Genomic DNA, 12,951 nt, shown 5'->3' with positions numbered 1-12,951 from the left:
TGCCATTATCAGTCAGGTCTCTTGCCGGCATGCACCCGCACACGTCTACACACTACCCGTGACTCGGTATTTCAGACAGATGTTGCCCTTATGGTACAACGTCGGCGAAGGGTAAGATCAACTAATGGAAAAAATGTAGAGGGGCATAACATTCCAGTGAATCCTGGGGTGGATGATAAAAGCGGTGCTCAGGGAGGAGAGGTTTTGGGGTCCAGGCTAGACCCTCTGGATACAGAGTTAAGTGTTTATGTTACTACAGCTGCAACTGCCAAAGAGTGGAGATTTCTTTTTGTAAAGGAGGGGCCCACTCCCCCTCTAGCTGTGGTTCCTGCCCAGGAGCCGGACAAGGTTGATCCTGTAGCAAACGCTGCTGCAAGCCCACAGGCAGAGATAGGTAACCGTCAGCCAGTACCAGGAGGACTGGGGTATGAACACTTAGCACATATAACATCATTAATGGTTGACCAGGTATGGGCTGCTGCATGGAACACACTGGAAGGTCTGTTGGAGATTGGAAAGATTGTAAGTTCGTACCAGACCACAGATAACACCCCTGTTGTGAATAAAGTTGATTCTATACCTGAACCGCAGCCCACCGCGGTTATCAATGGCCATCCTGACAATGAGGTGGTTGCGTCTTTCACTCTTCCCCCTCAAGGGTTAGATACTTTGGTAAATAGTTATCATGATAAAACATTAAAGGGAAGGGAGGTCAAGGATGTAAAGGGGCAACCGGAAGTACGAGGGTTTAGACCTAGTGAAGATTACTTATGGAAGGAAGCGATGGCCAACACTTGGTATCGCTGGGCTTGGCTGTCAGTAAAGGAAATGACATCGGAGGAATGCATATGGTGCTCAAAGGCGCCTGGAGCCCCTCCGGTTGTTGTCCCAGACAAGTACAGCTCTTGGGAGTGTGCCCAGGAACAACGCCGAGTGTGTAAAGAAGAAGCGTTCAAGTCTACAACGACGAATGCTTTCTTCGGGCTCCCAATGTGTGGTATAAAGTGTAGATTACTTTATGGGGCCCAGAGGATGCATGGTTACCTGAATAAATATAGGGGTTACAAGATCCAGGAATTGTGTGAACCTTACCAGATGGCAAGTACCGCCATGGCCCCTCCCACGGTCTACAAGGTGGACTATAACGCCACATACGAGTGTTTTGCCAGCGGAGGATTCCTCCGGCTAAATGGGACAATGGTGGGAAACACGACGGTAAGATGTAATGTCACATGGGTACTATCATGGTTTCCAGAGTCTGGTATGCCTTCTCCCTTCATAACTAAAGCAGTATGGTTTGAAAACCCGGAGCCCCCACATCAGGACTGTCAGAATATGTCAATCACGGTTCCAACCCTGTTTTGGTTCGGAGACCAATCACATGCGGTCGCTGATAGTTTTTGGTTGTGCGGAAACGACCTGCTACGTAGTACCCTACCCCCCTTTTGGGTAGGATTGTGTACTACTGTTCGATTAAAGGTGCCAGCCATGGTAATATATGACGGCGTCAAAAACATGCTTAATTTAAAACAAGACAAGGGCACGCTGCATAGGGATAGGCGTCAGGTCTCAGGCACCCATGGGGTATATCGGGACGCCATTGGGATCGCTAAAGGCATCCCTGTAGAGTTTTCGGCCAGGGATGAGGTAGTGGCCGGCATAGAATCTATATTACCATGGATCACTGTGAATAAGAATGTTAACTGGATAAATTATATATATTATAATCAGCAGCGGTTGTTTAACCATACCATCGAGGGTCTGAGTGCACTAGGAGAACAGTTACATGAGACTAGCAGACTCGCGTTACAAAATAGACAAGCATTAGATTGGCTTCTGGCAGATAAGGGAGGGATATGTCAAATGTCAAAAGGGGAGGACTGTTGCACTTTTATTCCAGCTAACACAGCGCCAGATGGTTCCTTTACATCTGCCATGGACAAGATAATACGGGTGGGGAGGGAGGTGCGAGAGCATGCTGGGAAGAGCGACTGGTCTCTTAATTGGTTGGACCAGTTAATGGCTGACTGGAAAAATGTGTTGATAAAGGTGGGAGTTGGGTCAGCTTTGGTTCTGATCCTTCTTTTCTTGTTTGGCATGTGCATCGTTCCCGCCCTGAGGAAAGCATGGAGTACGAGTCTCAAGTAACAGACCTCTGTCATCATGGCTGCCCAATTGGTCCGTACTGAATTGGACCTGTGACGTCTCAATAAAACTGCAGTCGGTTGGACGAAGGGGCGGTAGCCAGACAAGGGAAGGCTGGTGACCCAATGCTCCTGTTTGCCTCCGGACTGGAAAAAGACTCTATCTTGTGTTATTCACGTGTGGTTTTTGTAGTCAGTAATCTTCTGTAATAGGTTATCCTTGTGAAAACGGATTGTAATGGAATTTCTTTGTTGTGTGTGTATGATTAATTTCTGTCATAGTACTTAGAAGGTCTCCTGCAGGGGTTCACTGGCCTACCCGTGCCTGAGTGTCAAGTAAGATCAAAAGTTACCGGTGCTCGCCCAGAGGGGGGGCACGGGGGAATTTTTTCTCCCTTCGGGGTTTTTTTCGCCCTCGTACGGGAGGTTCAGATCGGCTCCTATGTTATGCTTGAGACCTGCGTGTGTGGACAAGTGTGCATAAAAAGGTTTCCCTATTGTAAGTTTCAGAGTATCGTCTTAGGGCCGATTACTCTGAAATATTTGAAAGGGGGAAATGTGGAAGTATTAATACATCAGAGTTGTAATGAAAAACAACAGGTGTACTGTCCTTGGTAAGCAGAATATTAATAGTATGACATTATAACATGATATCAAAATGATGTCAACCAGTCAGCCCTAAAAGGCTGTGTGTGTATACAGAAATAGTAACAGGCAGGCTATATAAGATGTAACAGAAGGACGATCGTGGTCTTTTGATCCTGAAGGGGTGTCCCCCTGTTCGGCCGAATAAAGGAAGATCATTAAGACCTCTGTCTGCAGACTCTTAATATCAGCAAGCCCTTTTGATAAAGAATTTATCTACGACAGTTTCTAACACCAGTTTTGTCCACTTAGTCAGAAATCTATTCTTGAAGATATTTTGCATTTGATGTGTATTTTTTCACATTTCTAAAAAAGCAAACCAAAAATGTATAGAAATTCTGCCTTTAATTTCAGGCCATTTTGTATTAATGTATTAATTGTATTAATACTGTCCGATTAATGGATGTTTTTCTGTAACAGATGAGAGTGACACTGTGCTAAGAAAACGGAAAAAAGTAAGAAGATGGAAACTGGGCAAAGAGAGAGACATAGAGTCAGAGAGAGAGAAAGAGAGAGACAGTCGGGTAGAGAGAGAGACAAATGGATATATTATCAATGTCATCCTCTACTTCATTTGTAGGAACACTGAAAGTAACCATCAAAAATCCTTGGAATGAATGGGAGAGATATGGCGATGAAAAGCACCTGATTTAGAATCTTAAAGAAAGATTTATTGTTTTTATTGATTTAAGTTTAATTCTGTCTGTCTTAATTAATGTAATATAGGTTTAGTTTAGACAGTATTTCAACTTTAAATATAACTAGCAGTGCTAGCTTAATACTTTTTCTAAAAATTGCTGGATTGAGATTTTGTTCTCCTTTGAAGTTGTTTTATTTATTCGTTCCTGTCAACTATTTTTGCTCCCCCCTTAAAATAATTTTTACAATTTTTTTACTTCCCACACTTTCTCACAATGATTTGATAAATGATCCTAAGTTCAAGTTCAAGTTTATTTATGAACCACATTTACAACAAGCTTGGTAGCTCAAAGTGCTGCACAATTATTAACCATGAAAAAATGAGAGACAAAAACAGTGTGTTAGGCTAGGTTCACACTGCAGGGCATAATGCTCAATTCAGATTTTTTTTTTTTACATCCGATTTTTTTGAGTCCGTTCCCATTTCCAATTAAATGAGACTTGTATGTGATCTCTTGTATGAACCGTATGCCCACCAAAAGTGTCCCGCATGCGTAGAAGACATGACAGTGTGTGTGTGTGTGTGTGTCTGTGTGTGTGTGTGTGACGTCTTCATGTTTGCGCAGGTAAACATAGATGATAACAGCGGAGCATATGTCGCAATTTTAAAGTTATTGTCCAACCGTTGCCAGCACATTTTCAATGCCGTCTTTTTAAGGAGCAGATTACAAAAGAGGAGAGCCAGATTTTTGGCCATTGCATTTTGTGGAGCAGTGGCAGCAACGTCTGTACAGAGAAACGTGGGTACGGAGTCACAGCCAGGAGTGGTGGAGAGTGGTGTGAGGCCTTTACAGATAAGAGTTTATAAACAATGGCAGATTAATGCAACCTGGACATTCAGACTGAAGTTGCATGGCCGAGGATCAGATACGTATCGGATTTAGGACCACATATCCATGTGGTCTGGGTCACATTTGAAAAAATCAGATCTGTTTCGTTCAGACTGTCCTGAAAAGATCAGATACAGGTCACATAGGAGCAAAAAATCAGACTTGGTTCACTTCAGCCTGCAGTGTGAACATAACCTCAGAAACATTAATAAAACCACTATGAGAACTTTCTGAACTTAAAACCTCAAACTGTCCATCTCTAGAATTGCTTGGCAAAATAAAATTAACTCTTTCTGGTCAAACACTGTTTTTATCCTTTTTTTCTTTTTCTTTTTGTTTTAAGTCTGAGGTGACAACTTCAGTTAGGATACCACGTAGAGTTGAAATGATACTTAGTGTTTCTTCATAGTGTGGCAGAAATAGTGGCTCTCACTCCACAGGTCAATTTACTCACCCTGCTTTATAAACAGGAATCAGTGTGTGTGTGTGTGTGTGTGCGCGCGCGCTGCATGCAGACCTTTGCTCTGTGGTGGACTTTGGCTTCGGTCTCGGAGGATATTAATCTCATAAACTGCTCCATAAGGTTCAAACAGTTCTCGAAGTTGCTCCTCAGACCAGGACCGTGGAATCTGTCCCACAAACATCTTTATAGCGTCAACATCTGGTTGGTCGGGATGGTCTAGAGACCCGTTCATCTTCTTCCCACTGCAAATATAAACACGAAAAAAATCTTTAAAAAAATTCCTGATCAGATGGAGTCAACAAGCAGAGCAGCCAAAACCAAAGTAAGTCCAACACATCTGTTTATCAGTCATGTAACATGCGATCAAAATATGTCAAATGGACACAGAGACCATTTCATTTTTAGATGAGTCCATGTACGAGGGTTTTAACTTCATCCTTCATCAGATCTCATGAATTCATGACTCTTAACACTTTACCTGCCTCCTCTACATATTTGGTGGAGCAATTTCTTTAGTGACTACAATGAATCTTATTGAGAGTTTGTGGAAATAAAGTGGGTCTACACTTGATTTGCGTTTGTAATACCACAAAAAAGTGTATATTCATTCTTATTGTTTTGTCCAAAGAGAATGAAAAGAATGCAATGAAACATTTTTCTTTAGTATTTTGTCTTAGTGGTTATGTCCATCGTATAAGCCTACATTACAACCTGCAGCAGGCTCCACCACATCTTTCCTGTAGCTGCAGACAACAGTCAAAAACACACCATGGCTCATTGGACATGATAAATCTACATGGTGTATTGTTTTGAACATTTCACTCAGTTCCAGTCAAAACATGTCAAGGTGAAATTACAACTCCTAAAAAAATCTTTTTTTTTATCAATAGAATTCTTACAACTACAAGTGGAATAGACAAAACGAACGTAATCACACTATCACCTTGAATGTGGTCACTTTTTCCCATCCACATGCACACTTTCAAAAGATTTTCTCCTTGTTCACTGGAGTTGTGGTGTTCTCATTGTCCATTTCCATTGCTGTCTTTACCGTGTGGTCTGTCCTATTAGACCCATTTTTCATCCCACCTGTCAGAGTGCCTACAGGTTGTTTTCCTTTAGAGTTCTTAATGGGTGCTTTGGGTGTTTTTCTTCGAGATTGATCAATATCAATATCTTCGAACAATGATTACAGAAGTATTGGACATTTTTCAGTGTCAGTGTGTGCAGGAGTTCTGCAAGGCAGCATGCAGAACTGCTGGCGTTCCATAATTCTTCAAGGAGTGGAAAAGGCCTCCTTCGGAATGTATATGCAGGAGTTTGCATGACACGTGAGTGTTAAGCCAAAACATTGGTGGGTCAAATGTTGGCTTTTATATACTGGGAGATTCTGCCTATCCTCCACAGATCTGGCTCATGAAACCATTCCCTGACATTGGTCGGCTTTCATCTGATCAGCAGACACTTAGAACAAGATGGTTTCAAGGGCACGAGTGGCTGTGGAAATGTGGTCATGGAAATAATACCAATCTGTTTTTAAACTGTTAACATTCTTTTGGTGCTTTATTAATGTTTTTACTTTTATAAAGTCTGCTGATTTGTAAAATCTCAGTGTGTTGACTTCCAGATGACATTGTTAAGTTCCAGTTTTGTTTTGTTTTAAAAAATAAAGTCTTAAAATCTGCCCCTCGTCATATCTTGTGAAATAAAAAGCTAATTACTCAGTGTAATATTTACAGGGTCAGATTACCTCATTAATTAGCATATTTTTATTTATTTTGGGGTTTAGTCAATGTATTACCAGCAATATTTGTTCACTTAAAAAGAGATGGTTATAGGGCACTACTCTTAAACTTCTAAAAATGAATCCACAGCACAATTCACCTGAGATTTCAGCTAATTCTGAACACATTAGCATGAACCATCTCAGCCATATAACTTTTACACAGCTGAAACCAAGTGTAGGAATCACTGAAATAGAAGAAGCATTAGAAAACTTTTATTTAGTAAAAATAAAAATTAGGTTAAGATCAAACAAAATAAAAACAGTGCAAGTTGGACAATTCTGAAAAACAAAACAAAATTAAAAACTAAATCAGTCCAGTGTTGACTTATAAATGTCGATGACTCGGGGTTACGGTGCCCACCCCAGATCTGCGCCAGCTGGGCAAAAGTTCCCAGCAAGTCCTGGTTAAAGGCTACAGTGTTATTGGTACTGTCTAGTCAGCTACAGTTCTTGATGCCTTGCTTCTCTGGAATGTTCCAGGAACAGCTCATAACCAGCCTCTCATCCCCATCTCCTTCAGGACTGCTGGTAGATCCTGCTGCCCCCTTTTCCTCTTGCCTGGAATGCAACAACAGACAGGATTGTGTTACTAGAGTAAATCAGTCCAGTATCCCTATTTTTAAGATAATTTTTGTTTTTACATTTACCTATGTCCCCACTAGTCTCAATAGAAAATACTTTATTCTTATAAAACCATGAGTGTGGCAATGCAATCAAATGTTGCTGCCCTTCTCAAACATACATTGTGTATGAATTATAATAGTTTCCTAAAACAAATTAATAATCTTACAGGGAAACACATTTTAGAATGAATGTTTCACCCACTGGTAGACGCTGGGGCATTGTAGAACCTGATGGCGGTGGCGGAGGTTCTGCTGAAGAAGACGATGGGGGTACGGGGAAGAGCGGGAAATCGAGTCAATGGTGGATTGCTCACTGGCAAACTCATTTTGAATGCAGGGATCTACAGTAGACTACAACAGTAAATCACAAAATAAACATGAATACACTGGATGATTACTAAAGTGCTCTACTGTTAGCTTGCTAACAAGGCTAACCAGCTACCAACCAAACAAACAATAGGCCTGGCCTAAGTACTGATCGCAGGCTTTTCTAGAACCTTGAGAGACAAACTACCGAGCCACAAGCAAAAAGAAAAACGTTTTCAAGTAAAGAATATCAACAACTTACCAACAGTCTCCATCATCGCTTCCGGCAGAGAGGTTGCTGTATCAATCCCTCCCTCTCTTTCCTGGCTTAATGCTCTGTGCCTGTAAATGCCGTCCATTTGTTCAAACCATTTCAACGATTTGCACTATGGAAATCTTCTTCCGGCTCTCAACCGAGGCAAGCGCTTTTCTTCTCCCTCCCTCTCCCACTCTGCCCTGCTACTGTCCTGTCATCTCTCTGAGCCTCTCTCTGCATTTCTTTCCGAAACTCAAATCTTGAATATGGATTTGATCAGTTGGTCCCTAAATGCAATCGACCAAATTTATTTGAACCGGAAAACAGGTGTAGGGGAGCCTGCTTGTCCTGGTGGAACGTTTTCGGCTGGATATGTGATGGATTCCTGGGGAGTGTGGAAAGTCATGTGTCTGTCGATCTTGTCTGTCGAGGACGCTGAAGACATCTATACATTCGGATTCATGATAACTGGGTTTCTGCTGTTTGGAGCGGGCGGTTTCCTGGCATATCACAAAATTCGGACACTGTCGGAGGTCACTGGCAAGCTGCTGGATTTCTGTGCTGGTGTGTGCCGAGCTATGAAGAATCAGACTTTGGCGTTGCAGGAGCTAAATCGTAAACTGGAGGGTATTCAAGCTCTGGATGGCAAACTGGTTGCAATCTCTGAGCTTGTACGTAAGGTGGACACCAACTTGGAGAAGTTGTCGGCTCGGCTGGATGGAAATTGACCCACAATTCGGATGATTGGAGTCGCCAGTGGGACCACTGAGAGACTCAAGGCAGACGAAACAGCTCTGGCCTGAACCAAAACAAATGCTGTTATCAAATTCGGCTCCCTGTACTGGTCTTGGATGGCTGGTTAAAAGCTTCCTGGAATGTTTTGTTGACGGATGCTCAGTCCCCCACCCTCCTCACGGGCGATGGATTTTAGCCTGGATCAGCTCCCAAGGATGCCCACTATCATCAGGCGGCAGAGACTGTGATGGAGAACTGGGGCAAAGTTCACATGCTCACTTCTACGCACACACACGCACCACACTCAAGTACACCACTACAGATACACCTCCCCGTGATTCACTGCCTGGGCTTTACCTTTTCCCCCCTCCCTCCACTCCCGGGCGGTGGGTTGATTGGACGCGCTCAGCTGCGTCTGCACTTGCTGCGACTGGAGACCCTGTTTGTGTTATATGTTGTTATTGTCTAGTCTTGGATGGGTTGTACTGGAAACACAATTTCCCTGAGGAATTCCAAAGGGATTAATAAAGTATTCTGATTCTGAAATGGAAGTCCACAGAACGGTGCTTCGTGATGCCATTTTTAACAGAGACTTCAAAAGCCAACATAAATAAATAAATAAAGAGCCATTGTGCTTTGTTTTTATGTCAGTTCATGGGACATGACTTTTTTTTAATCAATCAATGAATTGCAGTGTGTCAAGCATCAACCAGACATCAGGGCATGCACCAGTCCAGTCCTTGGTAGTACACCCAGGAAGGCCCAGACCCTAGACCAACAGACCCCTCCACGCCCAAGAGAGGGGCTCACCCCTGGGCACAAGAGCCCAGAATACCTGCCCAGCCCACCCCAGAACAATGAATAAGTCAGGCTCCCATTTCAAAATTGAAAGAGAGATTGAATCTTCTAGCTTAGAGAATAGTCTACATATTTTTGATAATAGCTTTGGGGCATTGAGATTCAAGAATTCTGCTACCCTGATGGGTAGTCACAAGTTAAATGGTTGAGGTATAGTAGATTTAAGTTGATGAGTGAATTTAATCATCCATCCATCCATTTTTCATACCACTTGGTCCAATTCGAGTCACGGGGAAGCTGGAGCCTGTCCCAGCAATTAGCAGGCAAAAGGCAGAGTACACCCTGGACAGGTTCCCAGTCCTTCACAGGGCGATCATCTTTTTGTTTTGTAGGATGTCAGGGCTGTTCCAGATGGGTGTAAACTGGCTGAGATGATGAATGGCAGGTCAGAGGTAACTAGATCCTCACACAATTCTTGCTCCACATCTAATCATGGTTCATCCAGATCCATAGGTTTAAGCCATTTGGAGATATATTGTAACTTGTTAGCTAAGAATTATTGACGGAAGGATTTATTACTTTGGTTCATTATTTTTTGTATATATTTATTTCATTTCTTTATTTTGTTTTATGGCAGCTGGTAAGGGTTCAATAAAAACAGCAAAAAGTGAGGGAGAAAGTGGGTCTGGTGCCTCTCTGCAAACAGAAGCCTGGAGAAGTTTGATCATTGGGCTCTGACTCTGACTTCACACTCAAGTCAAGTCTGCCATCCACTCTTTCCCAAGCAGTAAGGAATGTGGCCCTGATGGGTTTAGAATAGAATTCTACAGAGCTCATGTAGTCACCCGACTACTACACCGGGTGGTAAATTGCTCTGTCAGGACAGGGTCTTTTCCCAAAACCATGCACAATGCAAATATCTGTCTTCTTATAAAAAAAAGACAGGGCTGTAACTTATGTTGCTTGTTATCACCCTTTAATCCTATTAAACAGCAACCAAAAGATCATTGCAAAAGATGTGACTCATTAAACACACTGGCACATTCAACCACCCTTAACAGTCTGGTTTTGTCCAAAAAGATTCCTATTTTTGAACACGCGCTGGCTGTTAAATGTCATGTCTATTAACGGTGCACCAAATTCAGCAGTTATTTCTCTGTATGCCCATCAGGCATTTGACCAAACTGAATGGAGATACATGTTTGCAGCTCTCAGAAAGTTTGGCGAGAGGATTATGGCTTTGATTGAGATGCTGTATGTCTCTCCAAGATCCTATGTTCTGACCAATCTTGACAGATCCCCTCCATTCTTGTATCGAGATATGAGGCAAAGTTGTTGCCTGTTCCCCTTGCTTTTTGCTCTCGCACTCAAGCCCATAGTCATTGCTATCAGAACTAGTCGACAAATAGGCGGGATAAAAACTGGAACTGTTCCTATATCTGACCTATCAGATATAAGAACATCAGCAAATTTGGCCATCTCTTGAGTTGCACAATCAATCGGGAAAAATGTGAATACATGCCCCTGTCCAACAACCACGACCCAGCTTTTCTTGCCAACCTACCATTCAAAATGATCAAAGATCACTTTATCTTTTTTGGCATCACAATCCCAAGGAATCCAAAGTTCCTGTTCAAGTTCAACTTTCCAAATCTGAGAAACATGCTAAAAGTCATTATAGAGAAATGGAAACTCCTTCCTCTGTCCCTAATTGGACATATTAATATTATTAGGATGGAGATACTCCCTAAATTCTTTCATACTTTCCAAAATGTGGCCATATACCTGATTTCCTACTTTAAAAAAGATATCCTCTATCATTATGCCTTTTATCTGGGCTTACAGGTCTCGTATTGCCAAATTACACTTGCAGAAGCCCACTGCAGATGGGGGCCTCAGCCTCACTGTCTTACATCATTATTACTGGGCCTGCAATGTAAGGGCCTGGGTTTTTTAAACCATATCTTCACTACTGGAGGCAATAGTGACCTTCCTCGAGCTAGCCTTACACTGAGTCATCCATTGCTCTGTTGCACTCTGGGGCTTCCCTCTCTGCTATGCTATTCTCCAACTTCAACCCACCCACTACATTCTTTTAAACTGACTGATTCTTCATAAGTCCTTAAAATTTGTGAGGCAAATTAAATCTGTGTTAGGTCTCTCTGAAAGATCCACCTATGCCCCTATATTACCAACCTCTCCTTCAAACCAGGCCTGATGGATGCATTGTTTTCGAACTGGACAAACAATGGCTTGGCACTTATTAAAGACCTGTATGTTGGGGTCAGTTTAGTTATTTCACTCAATTACAGGAAACCTTCATTCTCTGTTGTGGTCACTTCTGTCCAGCTTATCCAGTTTAAAGTTGTCCATCACTTACTCGTCTCTAAGTCTAAGCTGAACAAAATCTTTTCCTCAGCCTCTGAGTAACAGGTGCAGCACAGGTGTCAGGTCATTGGGCAGTGATGTGCGGTCAGGAGAGGCAGGCAATGCCTCACCTGTCATGATAAAGTAAAAAAAAAATACACAAAATAAATATTAATATTTTTCACTGATCTTTGTTAAATGCATTTTCAGTATGACTCTAACATGTTTTTGACAGGCTATTAAGTAAAAACAGCTGAATTTGAGTATTTCCCGATCAAATCCAGGGCAGAAACACCGGTGAAGGCACGGGCGAGCTGTGCCTCAACTCTGACTGCGATCCAATACAAACTGGGTTGAATGACACATGCCCGTTTCTGTTCCTCAGCATCTCACCAATATGAACTTTACAGAAATATTTGTTATACACCATGACTGTCTACAGTCTGTGTAATGTCTTTAATGTATTTGTGAGAGAAATATTCCTGTTTATCGTACAATAAAGTGCAGAAAAAAGTCAGCAGGTGAGGCAAACAGTACTCTGCCTCACCTCAAGGGGGCGCACTTACACACCAACACGGTGTGTGTGTGTGTGTTGCCAACTTAGCCACCTTGTAGCGACCTATATTTAGCTAGCACTTTTTTTTTCAAAAGAGCGACTAGCGATAAATCTGGTGACTTTTTCTGGTTGTTTCTGGAGACTGATGTATATGAACGTAGTTTATTCTTCTCAATGAGGAATGGGTGCTGGGCAGGCCCCTCCCCTGTCCAGAAGCAATCAGAAGAGGCTTCACGCAGCAGCAGCAGCTGCATTCAGAGCAGGAGATGATCACCTCTGTTTCATGACCAGGCTGAAAATGAAACGTACAAAGCTGCTGCTGAAAGATCCCGCGCTGGCTTATCGTCAGATATTAATGTCTGTTAATGAAGAGTATGGAGGAAAACATTTAGAAAGTTAAAGTGTTGTGAAATGTTGCAGACTCCTAATTAGTAACCTACACATAATAAAATTAAACTACAAAAAAAGAAAATATTAACCAAAGAATTTGTTTTATTTTTATTAATTTTGTCTTTTTAAACATTTTTATCTTGTCTTTTCATCAATTTTTGCCTTTTCCACGACATTCCTCTCCACGGCAGCCTCCATTACAGCTATATGTACCAGGCTATTATGCACATTAGATGATGTAGACGTCATGTAGCGACTTCTAGCGACTTTTAGGACAGCCAATAGCTACTTTTCTCACTTCAGAGTTGATAACAGTGAGTGTGTGAGTAACTGAAAGAGGAATGCTGATGGGA

The 12,951-nt window shown here is 42.2% G+C and overlaps 1 protein-coding gene across 4 annotated transcripts in view; it reads right to left on the bottom strand.

Annotated features, from left to right (window-relative positions):
* Nucleotides 1-5,027, bottom strand: part of celf1 (cugbp, Elav-like family member 1) — a 65,191-nt gene extending 60,164 nt beyond the window's left edge. For 3 of the 4 annotated variants that reach the window (XM_041984684.1, XM_041984690.1, XM_041984701.1), the window contains exon 1: nt 4,836-5,023. In XM_041984684.1, coding sequence (XP_041840618.1) covers nt 4,836-5,013 — 178 coding nt within the window. In that variant the 5' untranslated portion in view covers nt 5,014-5,023. Of the gene's footprint in view, nt 1-4,835 lie in introns of all 4 variants that reach the window. The other variant, XM_041984707.1, reaches the window with a different exon arrangement.
* Nucleotides 5,028-12,951: the final 7,924 nt, after the last annotated feature.

Source organism: Melanotaenia boesemani, chromosome 1, assembly GCF_017639745.1.
Source record: "Melanotaenia boesemani isolate fMelBoe1 chromosome 1, fMelBoe1.pri, whole genome shotgun sequence".
NCBI lineage: Eukaryota > Metazoa > Chordata > Actinopteri > Atheriniformes > Melanotaeniidae > Melanotaenia > Melanotaenia boesemani.
Note: the sequence above shows the minus strand (reverse complement) of the source record. Positions and strands in the feature narration are given on the sequence as shown.